We start from the raw sequence: 20,044 nt of genomic DNA, 5'->3' as shown, positions 1-20,044 counted from the left end.
CTTTGACTGGTACCGGTCGTCGGTAGCAGCACCTCTTTAATGTCTCGAGGGTGTCGCATATCACAGATCGCCAAGCTCAGTGCAACGAAATTACCTCCTAATTTGACCTTGGGGATTTCCGCAACGTTCGAGAATTCTGGGAAGGTTTGAGCGGAGCTTTATCGTTAAGCTCATTAAGAAAAGGTCGTGGTCGCTATGTCAGCGCCTGCATGTGTCCTTGTTCTGGCCTTGTTGATGTTGGATTTAAAACCTTAAGGCACACGAATTAAGTCGACTTGGTTTATGGACAAAGTTCAAGTTGCAAGTTCCATCTTCGATTTCTTGTGAGAATGTAGCGTATTGGCTACGGTGAGTTGACGGCTGCGCAAACTCAAGGCCCCTGTCGCTAGTTACGCCAAGGCCAAATTTACCTACGTTCCAGTCACCGGGTACAACAAGGATGTACTTTTTCCTTACTGACTTTATAACCTTGTCTAGCTGTTGGTAAAACTTCTGCATTTCGTTGTCTTTGCGCATGATCGAAGTCGGAGCATATACTTGGAAAATCGTGACATTGTGAGACTGCTGAGATGCAAATGGAGATCAACGTGCTGTATAGATATGCTAGAGTGGATGTGGCCTTCATCAGTTGCTGTCTCCCCAAATCCTGGCCCATCTGACCAAAGAGCGCTTTGATCTGACCATTGCCAGTTTCACCATTCCCTACCGGAATATATAGCTTATGGACGAGTCATTCATGTATACTTTGCCACCTTAATTCTCCCTGTGCAGAGTGATCTGTTACTAAACTCACATAAAGAAAGCTATGACTTCAAGAGAAAGTGGACGAGAAATATGTGCAAAAGTGGTAGTTAATAACTCATATTCACAGGGTTTGTGGAGGCGGGAAGTGTCGTGGAAGTTTTAAAGCTTTCAATCTTTATGCAAGTGTGACATGATATTGAAATGAAATATGATTTACAGATCGAACTGCGTTCATGAAATGAGTACAAAATTAATAAAATGCATGACTACAAAAGATCAAGCATAGCATTTTAGATTTTTAATGGATATGTTTTCAACGAGAGAACTTGCGAATAGTACAAACCTTTATCTGAATGGCACCGGAGAGCGCCTTTCTACAAACACTTTATTCAGACATAAAAGAAAACTCGTATTTGTTTTGTTTTCCTTTTTTGCAGGAGGTGGGGAGAGTACTCTGTGATACGTCCTTGTCTGGATTCAGTCTAAATGGGAACAAAATAACATCAGCAGTCATTTTTTAGACTTACCTGCAAAGCTTTAGATAAATTCAAGACATTTTACAGAGTGGCCGGTCCACATTTAGTCAGTTAAAATACAGATAAAATGTATAAATATAAATAAAATGATTTAAAAAAAAACGAACGCTAGAAACACGAAATACCTTCGAGGTTCAAGGGAAGTCCATCTAGAAATAATATTGACTCAAGACAAATATTTACTATATACTATATTTAATATATACTATCTTTATGTTCGCGTAGGCTTTGGCATTTTAGTCTTGTATGCATATTTTAGTTAATAAATAAGTAAAACCTGTTTCAGATTAATCGTTAAGTGGACTTAGTTCTCAAATAGTCCCTAAGGAGTAACCATTTGAGCACGGACCTTTTGCATCTGAGGAAAATCATGTGACTGGTGTAATGGTGTAAACAAAATACGGACTTTCAATTTTCTTAATTCTTACTGCTTACGAAATATTGATATCGTCAGTTCAACAGCAAATGGAATTAACATAGAGCGTGAAACCATAATGACAAAATTAAATGTGCGAGGCTTAAGTTCGTGCTTTCCTATTTGTCGAAGCGAGGTAATAGCAGACGACAGCTTTGGTAACAATTGTTTTCCCCCTTCGTCTCAACGTCCTAGATAATCAGTCGTGCAAATCTTCCAAAACAAATTGTATTTTTGATAATTCCCCCTCCCTAAACACACACACACACAGATTACTGTAATGTATGTTCTTTAAAGTACTTTATTATTAAATAAAACGCTTGTTAAAATATGTTTCTGTTCTTTTAAATGTGTTATATTTTAAACTCGAGTGTTATATTTTCACAATAACTTCCTTCATTTGATTTCGTATTTCAAAATTAACAGCAATAACTGGTTTAGTCCTTTCAAGTGCCCTTTATCATCCGAAAAATGAACAAGTATTTTAACTAATGGTAAACGGTGTAAGTGCACTGGAATGCCACTGCATAATATATATATTTGTTTGAAGATCTTATTTACATTTTTTTGCAGTTGCTTGATGATTTGATAAATAAGCAGCCCACAGAAGAGTTGAACTTTGTATGGATAGTACCAGGCCATGTCTTTTTATCTCAAAACGGAGGAACCAAACTGCTGACATTTGACTGCAAACCAGTTAGTCTTCATCAGGTAAGAAACCCATTATCAGTATTATGCTGTAAATTTTAATGTTAAATTATCTAAATTATTACTTAAGCATCTATAATATTTCTTTAAATTACAATTAATTTTTTTCTTACTCAACTATTTTGTTGCAGGAACTGTACTCACAAAACCTGGATTTAGTGGATCTAGTATCTTCTGTAAAATATATATTTTCCTCCTTCGTGGTGAATGGGCTGATATTCATTGTAAGTGCTTCATACTCCATACATCTAAATTTGATCAATCAGAGATATATATTTTTACAGTTGCGACTTGAATTGCAACAGCTATGAAGATCAGAGCTCATGTTGTTCAGACTTGTGTTGAATCTGTGATTTCAACCTACACCCACATTTTTTTTCATCTTACCATTTAGCCTCTATCACTTACATTCAAACAAATACACTATGTTTTTTTTAGTTTTTTTACTTAGGAACATAAAAAGAAAGATCATTGATGTTCTCTCACATTATTAATATAATTTAAGATGCAGCATAAAGGCTTACTTTGAATAATAACAAAAGTAGCATTGACTCCCCATCTTTAGTATGTACAAATGTGCATCTATCATTTTGTCAATTATTTATGTTTTCTCTCACACACATACTATATTAATATAAATTTATATAAATCCACACTGAGAGAATGTGATAAAGATACTGGATCATATGCAAATATTTTTATTGCATGAGGTGAGTAAATGACATGTCATGTTTTACAGGTTCAGCAGAATGGTGAGGTCCATAGTTATCAGTTTAATAAGGACTATAGATGGTCCTTTCTTTCACAATTTAAACTGTGCACAGCAAAAGATGCAGAGATCATCAGCATCTGTCTTCACAAGGGACACAATGCATTCTATTGGTGTGAACATCGGTCAGACAAGATGTACACCATCTGTAGACTCTTCCTTCCAGACAGTAATTTTTTTTATTATTGTATATCTGTAAATTTGTGTATGTCAAAGTGGGGGCAAGCACATGTATTCATGCTCTACTTTTATTGTTGCATTATTTTTATATTTAATTACTTGATAAAATTCTTTTAGAAGAGTCACAGACTTGTATAGGTGGATGGCTGAATGTATACCGAGATCAATGCTGGGCATCTTGCGAAGTTCTCCGCTGCTAGCAATTGACAGTCAGACTTCCGCTTCAAACAAATCTTGGCTCTCAGAAGCTGTTCTATCGATAGCCTAATTCTAGGAGTTAATTGAAAAAAAATCGTCTGTGAGCCATCCAAGGGATACAGACTCATGGAAGAGTCCTCTATTCTTGTGTTTCACATATTGCTTAACAGAACTTATATGAGAATAAGGTTTGACCACAAAATGATAGTCACATAGAGTCATGCTTGTAGTAGAATTGTTGTTAATAACTTCACAATTACTTTTCACCAGATGCAGAAAAGCTGCTGGAGGGAAAGGTAAAACAAGCAACAGAAGTAATGATGAACTGTCTTCCAAGTGAGGTTGTGCCTTTAGGAAATGGAATTCTTATTGTACCTAGGTATAGAAGATTATTTTGCCTTGAGAACTGTGTGCAGTATATTTAACTGTGTGAATGTAATGAAAGATTAACAAATGTCCATCAGGAGCTCCCCAAGGCTCTCAGGGTGGTCTGGTGGTGCAATGGTTAGCACCTGTCACCAGTTCAGTGAGTGTTAGGTGTCCTTGGTTCAGTTCTTGTATCGGGCATGCTGTTCTTTCTCAGCATGTGGCATCTGTTTACAGGGCTGGCTGCCTTGCCTTGATATAACCTTAGTTGCTGGGTTGGCATAAAACTCCAATTCCCCCTCCACCTCCCCAAGGCTTTGTACTTGGTGCTATCCTTTTTATCTTTTACAGCAAGCCACTTTCTGTCCTTATTGAAACTTGCTCAGTTTCTGACCAATCTTTCAAGGGTGATTGTCTGCTGTGTTAAATGTTCTCCCACTCAAACATGTTGTTATCTAGTGCATTCAAAATTGCATTTCAGATAGGCTATGGCTGATCCAAAATAAGCTAAAACTAAATGAAGATAAAACAGAAATCTTTGTCTTTTCCAAAAGGTGAATGCCTTTTGTCCTGATCTGCTTGTCTCTGTTCAGGTTGGCAATGTCGATACTCAATTTATAGTCTCTACATAAAACTTAGGTTTCATAATGAGTGCAGATTTATGTCTCTTGACATAAAGGTTGTGCTGCTTATTATAAACTTCACAAGATCAGCTCCACTTCCCATACTTTATCCATATAGACTACCAAGATTCTCATTTGTTCTTTAGTTCTATCTAAATTAGACTGCTGCAATTCTCTACTTGCTGGCTGCTTATCTCAATTTCCAAACTCGCAAATTTATACATATTGCATGACTTCTGCACTCTCTTTATTGGTAACCAATTAAAGCATTCATTCAGTCCGCACTCCTGCTTGAAACTTCTGCTCCTCATCAGACTCTAACATTCTCTACATTCCTCCTATAAACACAGTCGTATACAGATATTGTATGTTCTTTGCTTCTAGACAGTGAAACTCTTACATATAAATTTGCTATTCTAATTCAAAGGCAGTTTTAAATGCTGGCTGAAAACATATTTGTTCATAAATATTATCATTAAAAATATTATGCTTGATCGCATTTTAGTTCTACATAGCACTTTATTATTTATATGTAATTTTTTTTTTTTTTTTTTTTTTTTTTTTTTTTAATATATAACATTTATTTTGTCTCACAGATACATGAAATAGAAATTACAATATCTTGCAATATAATACAATCATATGCACATAAGGTATCAATCATTCGTTCGTTCCAGAGGTTGAAAAGAAATCGCCTGCAGGCAGTCCATTAGTACAAGTACAAGTACATAGTGATGATGATTACGAGGATGATTATGAATGATTACGAGGATGATGATTGAATGATTGATTTATTGGCTGGAGGATTAGCAAAACAAGTATTTAGATTACAATAAACGCTTGGAGACATCACAGTGCAGACTCAATCATGCTGTTGTGATTGCAAAATTTTTTAACAGAGAACCTCCATCTTCATTGGTTGCATACCACAAACTGCAAAACAATTTCCAGAATTATATGTAATTTTTACACTTGATATCTTTTAACCTGTGTTTAGTTCAGTTGCTGAATTTCTTTGGTATCATGGCATGTTAGCCAGAGTTTCTTTATTATCATTGATCAGCACAGAGTGGAACCTGCTTTGGTTGTGATGCTGCAAATAAAGGCACTCTCTTATCATCATCATCAATCATCAGTCATCCATCATCATCATATTATGTGTGCTTTTCTTAGGAACTAATAATTCAATCTTTGAGAAAAACTGATTTCTGCCTAGCTTATATAAGCAAAGTCAGTTCCTTTTATTTTTTTTATTTTTTTTGCAAATGTGCTATCCAAAGGTTTGCTTGAAAATGGGACAAAAGCTGAACATACAAAAACAGAATGATGCTGAAACCATGGATATGTATAGGGTATGACAGTTTATGCTTAGATTATGCACAAGTTTTATGCTAGCATTTGCTCTCAAATAAATATGAGTATACAACTCTAAACTGTAGAAAATTATGAGAAATTCTATGTGTTATATATCATAAATGGTGCCATAAAAAAAGTTCTGTCATGAAGGATGTCTTGCATGATTTGGAATCTTGGTGCAGGTATCAGGCAGACTGGGCAAGAGTGTGTGTATTTTGTGCGCCAAGTGTCCTGGAAATGGTTTCAGTGTCAGCAGTTGTTGGAAGTGTTGTAGGAGACTTCACAGACATGAGATGTCCTGTTGATTTTTCTTCTGTTCTTCTTAATGATATTTCTCTTTTAGCTCAGGTTAGAATGTTTTCTGTGTTCTGGTTTTTAATTTTAATTATAACAATCAGTTGTGATGGTTATATCAAACTGTCTTGTTTGACATTCATATGAACATATCACCATGGTATAGGCTGAAATATTGGCATGACCAACAGAATAGAAAATTTGTTTTATATGTTCATGTAAATCTTGCAGCTAGGGTTTTGCAAGAAACTTTGCACCCAAAAATACTTCTATTTTAGGTCTTTAAAATATTCATTTGTCAATTCATCAGCTACTGTCAATTTCAGACTGGACCATCTATCAGAGATCTAGGAGTGAAAAAGGATCCATTTTCTGAAACAGTTGTCATTGTAAACATTGATGGAACAGTTCAAGAGTTACAGTTTACAGAAAGTAAGTGCTTTAGAGCACTTTCTCATGCATTTTCGTTGTAGTATAAATATAGTAAAATCTAAAACTTCCCATATTTCAACCACCTCTTGGAATTGATAAAAAAATGTTCAGGCACATTTCGCTATATAAACATCATCTCTATTACGACTACATCCTCAGTGTGACTTATGATCTACAGTTTGTGCTGTATTTTATTGAAATCTTTTGTTGATAAAAATTAAGTACATTTAAAAATAAACTTCTTCTGGCCAACCATTTTCCCATTATTATGACTTTCTGTGGAAATAATGTAAAATAAATTAAGTACATTTTGAAAGAGATTACTTGTTCATAGGTTCACCAGTCATTTTGATAAACCATATCACACAGCCATATCGACCAACCACTTAGACAAATCAATCCCACCATGATCATATTGTCCCAAGTAAAACTACAAAATACATATAGTGCATTTAAAGAGAGCTTTATTGTCTACCATGATATATATGCATTGAAAGCTTGCTTTTACCTGGATAGTTATGTCCTCTATAAAGCTTCAATCACATGCAACAGTGGCAAAATAAATAAGCCTGACAAAACATGACAAAAGCACTATGATGCAGTTTTGAGAGTTTTATTTTCTTCATTTAAATAAACTGGAATTTATAGGTGTTTGAAGTCTTGGCTCCCAGAATGAAAAAGGCTAGTCGATTTCCTCAAGACCCGTCTTAGTTAAAACATGATTTAGATGGATTTTAGCAAGTCTTAATAGGCAGGTTCTTACACAACTCTGTGTGTGTGTGTGCATGCATCATACACACCTGTATTGATGGATGTGCATTTGAAAGCATTCATTTGGCTGTTTTGAATGCTTACCATGGTTTTATCAGACATCATACAACCATTTCAAAGATTTCTTGGTGGAAAAAATAAAAGCAAAGATCTCTGTCAATTAGTAATTTTTTTTTTTTCAGGATCCCATGAGAAGTGTTTGGTGACCAAAGTGGTAATGATTTCCATCCCAGACTTTATTTTGGAAAAAAGTAATCCCTGGAATTTGTGGTGTATCAAGAAGAATATACTAGTGATTGTCTCTAGTCATAATAAAGTCACGTAAGTAAACAAAGTAATTCCTTCCAAACTATCTGTCCATCCATCTCAGTCTCTGTCTCTTTTTCTCACCCTCCTCTCCCACTTCCTCATGTTATTTGTATGTCACATTTCGAAGCACTTGGCCATCATTTTGTGGTGGGACATACATCATAAAATTTACAGGCTCTCTCCAGGCTCCTTTGATGCTGCTTCTGATTCTCTTTGGCACAGATTGACATTTTTTCCTCTCTACTTCATAAGATTTCAGAATATTTATCTCTCTCAACCTACTTTCTATATGATGTGTAGCTGTCGGCAGAAAAGCTGCTAATTGCTTCACACTTCTCTATTGTAATTTTGAGTATATTATCCTCAACTGTCTCTGCCAGGCTGCACTCACTTCTAGACATGGATGCTGTCCAGGAGATTGTCATGGGTGATAACGTCATAATTTCAAGCCTTGCCATTGTGGAAGCATCAGCAATTATGGCAGCTGTTGTCTCTAACTTGGGCATTCATGTCATTCAGGTACCATATCAATATTTTATTTTAATTTGGTCTAGTGTTTTATGAAATATAAAAAGTGTTATAAAACTGTGCAGAAACTATACCTTACATTTACAGAAAATTTCTTTCATTTTAAAGATAAAATGTTTAGGGTTTTTCTTTCTGCATAACTGTGTTGATGGTAAAGGCTTTTATCATTTCACATTTAAATGCTGTTTTCAAACTATGTCCTTGCAGGGAAGTAAGTTATGTCAGCAAAAGAAATTAAATGATCTTCCCACTGACAGGCACTTTCAGACTGATGCCTTGCATGTTGCACTGCTCAGTCAGGTATAAAACTTTGCTTTTGCTTCACATGCATTAAAGAGAAACATGAACAGCTAGTTGACAAGTAAACTTCAGAAGCTATGTTTGGTATCCTAATCCCTTTAAATATTGGATATTAATGTTTGACCATTCATGCACTTTAAATTTATGGGGTAACTGTGCCTGTGCATTAAAAAAAAGAATTGTTTTGTTGTTTTGATGTCTTTGCTGGAGCTGTTATATGAGGTTAGATTTGTTAGATTTGTGCTAATCATAGAAAGGGGAGAAAATGTATGGATGGCAATAGTGTGCAGAAAAGAGGATATATCCTTCTCCAAGTGTGGGCACGAAAATGCACACTTGAGATAGTAAAAAGCATGCAGCAAGGATGAATATAGAGATTATTATAAAAGTGGGAAAACTGATGACGGCTGTATTTTAGGAAGATTGTTTACTATTTACTATGATTATTTACTTCAGCAAAGAGAAGAGCAGCCATGCAAAGCAGTATTCGATCAGCTTGAAGCTTTCCACAGGAAGTGGCTGAATGTGCAGATGCACCCTCCAAGGTCTACTCTGTCAGAGGCAGTTGGTCTGTATGAATGTTTCACTAGTAGGAAAAAATCATATACTTATGTAGATATATAAACAGTGTAACTCAAGTTATATTCTCCATGAAAATGCACTGCCTTCCAACAATAAGCAGACGTAAAGGACGGTTACTATGAGTTAAATGAACCTTTGAAGTTTGATTGTTCAATGAGATATTGTCCAGTATGCAAATGTAATTTAGAACCCGTGGAAGTTTTAGAAGTTAAATTTTTGTGCAGTGACAATATATGTTTGAAAAAATATGAAAATATCCAACTGAAATCACCATTGGCTTACCATATTTTAAATAAAACTTTTTTTTTAATTTCACATATTTGTTTATGGCTGTTTTTCATTGTTCCAGATGGTTACCTGGCAGAGTTTTGGAGACTGGAGGAACTTGCACACAGTCTTAGTAAAAGAGAGGTGTGCTGTGTCTTAAATGTTATTTTGTTAACGAGGTTAATAAACATAAGTATCAATATAGTCAAATTTCAAATTAGCCTGCCACATATGTAATATGTTCATACAAAATCCTAACCACAGAAATGAATGGCCTGGAGGGAAGAAGCTAGAGAGGTCATCATATTGCATTTCACTTATGTAAATACGCTACCAATAAGGGTGTTTCAATGATGAAAGAGATATTTGTGACACATGTTGATATCAAATTCATGAATTCTAACATTGTTTAATCCAGTACTTAAATTTATGTTCCTTGTAAAGTCCTCTTATAAATTTTGCAATGAATCTTAATGCTTTTCAGAATGGTACATTTAATGTTCAGAAACCTGAAATCTGTTTTTCAGATTATACAGTCTTTCCCTTCACTGTCTGAAGAAGACATTGTCAAAGAAGTGGTATCTAGGTGTCACTGTATGACACCAGATGCTGCTGCTGCAGAACTTCTGTGGTTGTCAGCAAAGTATCCAACCACACTTTTAAAGGTTTTGCTGAGAAATCTAGATGTAGATAAAGGTTAGTTGTGAACCAAATACATCACTCTTTCACTTAAACAGTCCTTTGCTTACTATAGTTATTTTTTAGCATGACATTTGTTAATACATGTAGTTATGATGTAACATGCAGCTGTCTTCACCTTTTGAACACTTAGTTCTTTCAACCTCGTTTCTCCTTTTAGAGACTCTAACACCTGAGGATCATGAGGTGTGGCATGCCACCCTGGGACTTGAGGGAGGGGAGGCTCACATGATGGCCACAAGCTGCCCAATGACCTTTGAAATCATCTGTCGTCTGCTGTACATCCAACGACCTCAGTCACTTGTGTGTCAAAATGAAAATTTGTGAAACCTTATTAATCTTTTACATGCTCCTTCAAGCTTATCATCTTGATAAACTTAGTTGATGTGGTTCAAATTGATTTTGCCACTTTTAATAAATAGTGTAAGATGACATTCTTTTGTTTGTTCATCCAGGCATTCCTTTTGAGAAGAATTGTTTAAGAACTTAAGGTGGAAATAAACTCTGTCTGCTGCATGGTCATGCATTTCAGAAAAGTATATTTTTACCTGCAATTTCAGCATTATGATTGACAAAACTTAATTATTCCAGGTTACTTTTGTACGCAACACACAGCAAGTCAGTGAAGAAGCAGTAGGTGTTTCAGCATTTGTGCGCAAGAAACATACGGTAAGTCATGTTGTGCCTTGAACATGTCCCAACATGCATTCAGTTTCCTTTCTCTTTCTTCAAAGTGGACTGGTAATTGGGGTGGAGTCTACACAGATGAAATTTTCATAGGCATATTTTGTGCACTCAAATTAATCTGCCTGCACTTTTAGTTAGGAATGAATTGTAAATAGATGTTGAAATTTGCTTTCAGCTTCAGTATTATGTCCGAGCCATGGAGTGTTTGCCTAACCCTGAGCAATCACAAAATCCTCCAGTAGCAGCTGCAGCCAAAGCTCAGATCATTCTTCTTGGGTTAGTTGTGTTTTTCTTTTTTTCTTTTTTTTTGTGGGGGGCAGTGGGAGGTTTGAAGTTTTAAAGACAACTTCTCTCTTTATTAATGATTTTACCTGCATAATCTGTTTAACCTCCTTGGCAGCGAGTCTGTTAAGCAATCTATACTGTTAACAGCACCATGAAGCATACTAAAAAAATATATTAGCATACATTTGTGATAATCTAACTGTGGTTACTGCCTTTATAATCACTTGCATTCCAAAACCACATTTTAATCGTGTCACCAAGGAGGTAGTTTTTTTTGTTTTTGTTTTTGTTTTTTTGGTATACCATTTACATTTTATCTTGAATCTTCATCCCCTATCATATGTTTAGTTTTGGACTCGAGACAATGCTTTTCGGATTCTGATTCAGGGAGACAGAACACAGTCATGAAAGAGCTCTAAGATTCCTTCTGCAACACAGTCAGTGGTCACAGGCAGTTCAGCTGCTTCAGTCTCTTGGCCATGAGAGAATAGAGTTTACACCCCTCTACTTTCTCTTGTTGCAAGAATTTGTGCAGGTGGATTTTGGCATTATTTTCTTATCTGCCTTAACCTACTTGAACTAAAATTACATAAGCATACGTAAAAAATGCATGCAGAATTGTTCCAGAGAATAAACATTTACACATCTATGCACATTGGGTTCTTTCAGAAACAAGTCCTCTCAGACTATGCGAAGGAAGTATTCTGCCTTTTGCCTTCATGGAAAAGGTGACGAGAAACAGTTTGTTTTTTTACATTGTTACCACCAACCACTTTTCTAAAAAAAAAATACACTAGTACACACACACAAATTTAGGTTCTATTCTATCAAGACCATAAATATTAGATATCTATCACTCTGGTCCTTGTGGCAGGATTTTTTCATGTCAAGATTGATGAATGCTGTGTTGTGTTGCCAGTTTCCTGTCAGTTGCTAAAGTGATAGGAGAGGGCCCAGACTCCAGTAAGTACAGCTCCATCACTGCCACATCTCCATCTGTTTTCTGCTGTGGTCCTCCGGACATTCCTCTTTCAGCTCTTCGGCCACATCTGATGGGTCTGCTTCGTAAAGAGTCCAACCACTGATGAAGGGGATGCTAAAATTTTTTTTTTAAATGCTGTATTATATATTCCATGACTAATGCTGACCACACAATATACTAGTTCAGGTGATATGAAGAAGTCACAAGACCTTTTTCTAGATCAACCATTTTGCTACGGTGTAAGCCAATTTTGCGCTTTCTGAATTGTGATATTGTGGGAAAGGTGTGACATGTCCCACCATTTTGTGTGTAGCTTCAGCTTGTAAAGAGAATGTATCTTGTGGGATGCAACAGTTAATTTGTTACCTACAGCTAAAGTAAAATGGCAGCAATGACGCATAAGATATGTTTGCATGCATATTTTAGTTGAAACCTTTGAAAATTCTGGTCAGATGTACATTTTCACATAATTATTTGAATCTTACCATTGTTCTAGTCATTTGAAATAGACCAAAAGTGACAGAACTTTTGGAATAAGGCTGTTTTACTCAAAGATGGTTTTTTCCCATAAAAACAGAGCAAAGCTGTGTAGTGACAAAAGTAATGAAATTAAAATACTAATCTTTGACAGTCTTAATTGCAGCAGACTCGTGTTATGTAAGCCACAATCATGTCATGCATTCCTGTTCATTCTTCCCCTTATCTAGCAGTTCAGAGTGCATATAGAAAATTTCGTTGGTGTATAAATATTTGAAACATAATGTTTAAGTGTAAATAATGAAAACAAAATATTATCTAGATTTATACTTTGAGATTTAATAAAGATTTTTCTATTTACTATCATAATACATATCATCTTTATTCTTTTGGAGATTCCATTTCTTTTCAAGGTTTTGGTTTATTTCACTTTCTTTTTTTAAGAGAAGCAACAAACACATTGAGTCAGTTTTAACTCAGCAGAGAATCCAGGAATCCAAGAAAAAGAACCAGACAAGGAAGCTCCAGAACATAAAACTAGTGACTCTATGAAGTATAGTTGCCACTCTTGGACACCAGAAACCCCTATTTGCAACATTTGTCAAGTAGTGTAAGCTGGTCACGTGATACTGTCGGTCCTTCACGGTACCTTAGAGGTAGGTCAACATCACGGTGGCCAGTGACCTGAAGGATAATCTCTACCGTGTGGTGGGTGATATGGCTAACCTATGTGGCTTGCACCACTTCACTGTTGCCAGGATCTCCTAATGGCCCCTCAAGAGTGATGACCATGCCTAGTGGAAAACTTTGTTTTGCATTTCATGTAGACTCAGAACAATTTTCTTACAGTGGGAACAAATTTAGCCTTTAAAAAGGAAAAAATCTTGCACTTTTCCTACCCTAATCAGACATAAGCATAGAATTGCATACTTTCATTGATCATAAAAGAACACAAGGCAGTTCCCAGAATAGCAATTTATTCTTCTATAAATTTTGGCATCCACAATTAAAATGTGTATGGAGAACTAAATGACTCGTTATACACATTTATTGTGTGTGTCAATGTGACTGCATAACAGGTAACCCAAAATGATCCACCAACACTGACAGCACACACCTACTCCCTTCTAGAAAAAAATAACAATGTTTTTTCAACCTCTTTCTTCCTGTATATCTCGCATGAAATCATGTGAGAATGCAGAGAAATGTTTTCTATATTTTCTGCTTTTTCTACCAAAAAGTAGCTGTCATCAAGGTTTTCTTTTTTTATTCCTCTTCTTTGAAAAAAACATAATCAGTACAGGTATTACTTGCCAATGTACCCTCGTTGTAGTAGCTGATCTTTCAATAGAATAAAATGAGAATACTCCTGGAACACACTGTAATCTGCAGAAGCACAATGCCAACAAAATAATGGTCCATCATGCAACATAACAGACTGATAAGAAGCCAGCTTAAAAAAAAAGGCAACAGAACATCCAGCAATTTTAGCAAATCTTAAATTTGTTATTCCAATAGTATACAAAATCCAAATGAGAGATGCAAAATCCTTTAACAAAAGCGTGGGCTCTACCTTAGTCCCTGCTGAAGACTTCAGTTCCAGAGCGAAGGCATGAAAATGATGGCTTGTTATTTTGTCTTGTCAATTAATTTTGTTTTCGATTTTACTGTCTTCATGGTAATCTGATGACAATACTAGTGATGTTGGCTATTGATCTGATGTTTCACTATGCTCTACTACAATACTAAACAAATATCTAGTGTTACCAACATTATCATAATGATCACACATGGTCAAGAGAGGTTTACTTAAACAGCCTCTAAATACTCTCTGCAATCTAATTTGTCCATACCACAGCTAGTAAGTATGATGATGTCATCATGTATTGCACACTAAAATTAATGGTGTGCCAGTTTTGTCCATTGTTGTCCAAGGCCAATTTTGACCCCATGTACATAAGATCATAAACTATGCTGCTTATGTGCATGTATATGCAGAAGCATCAAACTGTAAATATAAAACTGTTACCAAATTTTTAGATGAGAAGGAAAATCCTGGTTAAATGACAGGTGTAGTCTGTTGCCAGCAAGCTATAAATCAACCAGGCACAAATGAAGCCATGGGTTTGCAACCCAAAAGGAATGATTAAATCATGCAATAAAAATGTGCGTCACTTGAAAAATTTCCAAGAATTTTGAGGCAAGGATTGTCTGTAAACTGTGTTAATGCTGGCTTAGGTCAACAATTAGCAGTTTTATAGTTAATCATAGGGTGCTGGCTAGAAAATCTACTTTTAAGAGAGTTCTGAAAAATATTCAATGAACGAAAAACAAAAAAAAACCCTGAAAACAAAAGCTGCTAGGGAGGTGAAAAACAGTCCAGTCTTGGCGTACATTTTATGTAGAACAAGAGATGAATCTCATTTTTATCTACTTTCTTTCCATAAGTCATCAGAAAGAAAGATGGAATGCTGCACTTTACATGCATCTGTCACAGTGCTTGTTGTAGCTCTAAGACTTCCAAAATACATGCCTGGAAGTGTCTGTAGTATGAACGCTCTCTCAAACATGATAAAATGCAGAGGTATATATTAATGTGTCAGGACAGTTAATGGTGAAGAGGATGATGACTCAAGGTGTGTATGTGAGTTTGTGTGTGTGTGTGCATGAGTGCATAGAGGAGGAATTGGTATTTTACGCCGAGCCAGCAACTAAGGCTATATCACGGCAAAGAGAATGTGCGCCTGCATTTGTTTCTACAAGTGAAACATAGAAACAATGGCAAAAGAAACAAAGTTGGTATAACAAACAAAAAAATTCTCTGTAACATACCTTTTATGTGGATGAAACTTTAACATTTTTACAAATTGAGTAATGATATGTGGGATGTATGAATCAGTGAATTCTTTCACAAATGTTGTGTCCACTGCAATCTCCTTATACTCAGAAGCCATCCAGCTATGAACAACTGCATGCAACATTGTAGCTACAACTTTTGCTTAATGATCCACTGGCTACTTCTGAATGGCAAAAGTAAGGGGGAAGCCCACTCCCTTCATCCCTGCATTCTTAGTTATGTTGGTGGGAGCTAAGACATGCGTAAGTACAAAGAGGTCACTGCAATGGTCAGCAGGCAGGCACTGGATCCTTCAAGCCAGCCTATAATTTATCATCATTCCATATTGTATCAGCAGCTCTCCTGTGGAGTCAGGCAGGCTGATACAAGCTCTTCTGTGCTACCTACACCCCAGCTCATCAGCTGATCCTGTAAAAGATATAGGGAAACATTACGCCATTTACAGCAACTCTTTCCACCCACCCTCCCCCAACAACCAAAAAAAAAAATCAAAAACCAATGCTCTTCAACATAAAAAAAATGCACTTTTGGTGAATTACAGCTATATAAATATTTTTCAGTCTTACTGGAGATGGCAGAATTGAAGGACCATTGTTCACTTAGAACTATATAAAAAAAATCCTAGGAGAGTCACTTCCATAACGTGTGCTGTTATAGGCTTATAATCTGATATCTCCAAGAATACCTATTGTATGTTTCACTTCACTAACAACTATGTTCAATCAACTTTATCAAGTCAGGGTGGTTGCACAGCACATGGTAGCTGGACAGCTAATTCCTAATGGTCCACTAAACTTATAATTAAAAGCACTCTACCCATTGCTACTTGCTAACTATCCATTAAGCAGCAAGTGGCTCACTGTGTATCAGGCCCACAGTATAATTTAAAAGCTGCAACAGCCTGATTTTCTTATTTTAATGTATCACAAAGAGGAAAACATGCCTGAAAACAATATTAGGACAAGGGGGAGAATTGGTGTTTTATGCTGCGTCAGCAACTAAGGCTATATTATGGCAAGCAGCCCTGTAAACAGTTGCCACATGCAGAGAAAGCACGCCCGAGATGAGAGCTGAACCCAGGACTACCAACCCTCAATGTAAGCACTAACAGCATGCTCCTTAGGAGTGTGAGTATGAGCTTTACAAATTTTGCATTTATTATTATTATGGTGACAGGTGCTGCACCACTGGACCACCCAATATTACGGAAAGACTACACTCTAGGATTATCGATAAAATTCCCTCTCTTTGACCACCTCCAAATATGCCCAAATAGCTAACTAAAGTATCTGAATAGCTGAGTCTTACCCCATGCTGCAGATGAACAATAGTACCTTTAACTATACTTCATATGTCAAATATATGTTCAAGCCTTGTGTAATACATTACATGTGTAATACATTCACAAGCCAAAATTTACCATTTTAAAATTAAAAACACACCTGTGGAATGTACAGGCAGACGCTGGACAGCTTAAACAGCATAACCTTGTTCTTGCTGGTCTGTTCACAATTCAAACAAGAATTCCATTTGACATGAAGCATATAAATAAAAATCTGATGTACACGATGAATGATGATGATTATATGTACATATAAAATTGTACTCATTCTTTATGATGGCAGAAAAGATACAGTTTGGAGACTTACAAGAATTCTGAACTAAATAATGGTTAGAATAAACAAGCCATACAACATAACAACTTACACTACAAGAAGCCAAACTAAAGTTATTAAATTTTCTTTTTAACAAAATGAATTCGAGATTTAACAATGATTACCTGCTTAACATATTTGTCAACAAACAGGAACACCGTCTGCTCTGGATTGTTGATAATAAGGCCAGATTTTTCACGACTAGTCAGCAGATGCATCAGCTGCCGTTCATAATCTAATTGACTGAACACAAAGTCGCACTGAAAAAGTCAAGACATTATTCTAGAATGCCAGTGAAAGCGTTGCCTGGGGACAGTGGAATATTGGGAAGAGGATGTGGCACAAACCTGCGCCCTTCAAGATAACACAAATTTTTAAAAATTATATTTCATTCCCCCTAAAGTCCCTACTGCCTAAAAGCAAAAAAAGTTTTTACTGGTGTAAAATCTCACTTTTTGAAAACCATCACTTTATGTTAAGAAAGCAGCTTGTTGGATTCTCTAATGGCATATTAAATTCACACTAATATGATTAAGCTTAAGCTGTTGTTGTTATGTTAGGGCCTGTGAACTTGACTTGCCAGTCAAGGTTTCATAAGATAATTAAATTTTTTTGTAAATTCTCTCATATGCAATATTACAAACTTACAACTATTGGCCGGAATGCCCCACCATCACCCTTCCAACGGGAAAACACGTGGCATTCAATCCGATCAATGTCGTTTCGTGGCCACAAGAAGTAGTCCATCTCAGTTGTGCAACCAATGATGTCCTGATGTAAGATTATATAGACGTTTATATGTACAGGTTATTAAATTATAATTTATAATAATATACGGATAATCTCCGTGTTACATTTTGACATAAATATAAAAAAAAATCTTATGTGGGCAGAATTCAGGTTACCTATCAAAATTTTACAAACAGCTCTTCATTAATATAAATAGTTTTTCACAGATGATTTTTAAGTTAGGCAAATCGTCTGTGACTTGTAACAGTATATTAATAATGCCTTTTTTTTCATATATTCTCTACCTTCTGTCAAGTTAAACATAATTAGCTAAGCAAAATAAAATCTCCTGCAAAAAAAAAACTTTTTCTACAGAAAAATAAAATGTACTCTTCTCAGTGGCTGCCATCTTGGTGCATGAAGCTGCACTACATCCCTGTCAAGAAGTTCTCGAGAACTCTCATAAGAGTATGCCTCTTCCTGCAAATACGATGGTAGAAAACATCATACATAAGCAATCATAAACTTCCCAAACCCAACTCTTAACAGATTGATTTTTTTTGTTTCTTTTGCTATGTTTAAAAACACTTTTTCCTGCTGATTTATTATCAAAGCTTAACTACAACCTTTTACCTAAGCTGTACTCTTTTAATGAATTCTTTTTATTCTGGTTCATAGTTAATACCCTATTACCTTTACTCCTTTGAGTATGCTATCTTCATAGTTGTTTGTCATCACTGGTACAACCTCCGCCACTTCAAACATGGCACAATTTTTCTTCTGAAATTACAATACTGTATCATTAGACTACAAAAATATGCTTTGTCCTTGCCCTAATGAACAGCATATGTAATTTTCTTGAATAATATAGAAACAATCTTGTATATAATCTTCAAATTTCAGTTTTTAGCATTATTTCTTGTAGGTAAGCCTAATGTTTGAAAATACTGACGGAATACTCATTTAAAAGAGACTGGAACAGTGAAAGTAAGCATCTCTCCTATTTTTCATCTACTTGCTAAGATTCAAGCGTTTTCACTTTTATGTACCTGTTCTATCTAATTTTTGACCAGACACTCCATACATGCCGTTAAGGCTCACGGGATGACTACATTTTAAAGAAATGAATAACTGCATGTCAAACACAAAAATCATAAGAACTGTATGCTAGAAATGCAAACATGCTTCAGCTTTAATGCTGCACTACTGAGGAATGCAAACAGACCTTTTAACACTTTCTCACTACTCCAAGGTATAAACAAAACCATGCAAAAATGTATATTGCATTTTAATAAACAGTAGCAATTACCTGATCCTTAAAGTGAAACACAATGTACATCTTAAAATCAAACTGATCTGCGAGCGATTCTCGCTTTTTGCGAAGCTGGCATCTCAACCGATTGATTGCTGCACTTTTCCTTGTATGTGGATCTCCCATGGTCTAAACTGCTGTTCTATGAAAAACTTCAGGAAGTTGTAGAGTTGAATGATTCCCCCCCACTAACCAAACAAACCCAAACAAAACTTAATTTTTACAGCATCATGTTGTGATAAATATCAATGTCCAGAGGGTGGCCATGCTCATGTCTGTCTGTGATTTCAAACAGACCTCATATTATTATTAATAATGACTGAGTGGTCGACTCTTCGACACGGTGGTGACTTCAACACGGCGGTGATGAGCCAACAGTGCTTTTCTCTGGTCGGCGAAAAGGGATTTCTCCCATCTGCTATTATGTCCGTCTGTGTTATGTACTTTCCGATGAGTCTCTACCGAAGGTAATCCTGCCAAGCGGCTGGATAACATCTTGACGATTAGTTTTTGCCATAGCTAGGGAAAGACAAAGCTCAGTCTCCACGATAATGTGGAAAACGCAGAGAAAGGCGGTTTCGCCCTTAGCACTCAATACACAAAATGGCGTCACGAAATAAGGCGTAAGAGTCTCGGTTTCGACAGAAAGGGAAATAACTCTGATGCACAGCGTTATTGGCGTAATCATAATAGTTCGTCTGTCATTTGTTAAATCCGTTTGTGTTATTTAAATTTCATGTTGTTCTTTAAAAACCAGGGTAACAAAATCAAGTACACATATGCACTTTCATCTGATTCTCCCCTCCCCTTCAACCAGATCCTGATTTTGTAAGCACAAGTAACCGATTTGCCCTCTGGGATAAATAATTAAAGTGCTCTCTTAATCTTGTGGTATGATACAAGTAATTTTGTCTTATGTCCGTGTGGCTAAATAACTGTTCTGATTAAATCATCACAAACCCACGACATACAATAAGAAAACG

The 20,044-nt window shown here is 35.9% G+C and overlaps 2 protein-coding genes across 2 annotated transcripts; one reads left to right on the top strand and one right to left on the bottom strand.

Annotated features, from left to right (window-relative positions):
• Nucleotides 1-1,605: 1,605 nt before the first annotated feature.
• LOC112573459 lies at nt 1,606-14,035 on the top strand. Its single transcript, XM_025253847.1, has 19 exons — nt 1,606-1,831; nt 2,269-2,406; nt 2,535-2,627; nt 3,143-3,341; nt 3,821-3,929; nt 6,078-6,243; nt 6,516-6,621; nt 7,575-7,713; nt 8,082-8,220; nt 8,437-8,529; nt 8,986-9,097; nt 9,461-9,522; nt 9,906-10,074; nt 10,238-10,380; nt 10,669-10,746; nt 10,940-11,040; nt 11,437-11,584; nt 11,719-11,777; nt 11,969-14,035. The coding sequence occupies exons 1-19, from the start codon at nt 1,775-1,777 to the stop codon at nt 12,132-12,134; spliced, it is 2,277 nt and encodes a 758-aa protein (XP_025109632.1). The 5' UTR covers nt 1,606-1,774; the 3' UTR covers nt 12,135-14,035.
• On the bottom strand, nt 13,469-19,847 carry LOC112573460 (uncharacterized protein C6orf62 homolog). The gene is made up of 7 exons (XM_025253849.1): nt 19,059-19,847; nt 18,443-18,529; nt 18,140-18,229; nt 17,669-17,791; nt 17,146-17,280; nt 16,808-16,867; nt 13,469-15,773 (listed from the first exon to the last, which is right to left on the bottom strand). The coding sequence occupies exons 1-7, from the start codon at nt 19,185-19,187 to the stop codon at nt 15,696-15,698; spliced, it is 702 nt and encodes a 233-aa protein (XP_025109634.1). The 5' UTR covers nt 19,188-19,847; the 3' UTR covers nt 13,469-15,695.
• Between the last annotated feature and the right edge of the window lie 197 nt (nt 19,848-20,044).

Source organism: Pomacea canaliculata, linkage group LG10 (genome assembly GCF_003073045.1).
Source record: "Pomacea canaliculata isolate SZHN2017 linkage group LG10, ASM307304v1, whole genome shotgun sequence".
Taxonomy (NCBI): domain Eukaryota; kingdom Metazoa; phylum Mollusca; class Gastropoda; order Architaenioglossa; family Ampullariidae; genus Pomacea; species Pomacea canaliculata.
This window is presented reverse-complemented; position numbering and strand designations above follow the sequence as displayed.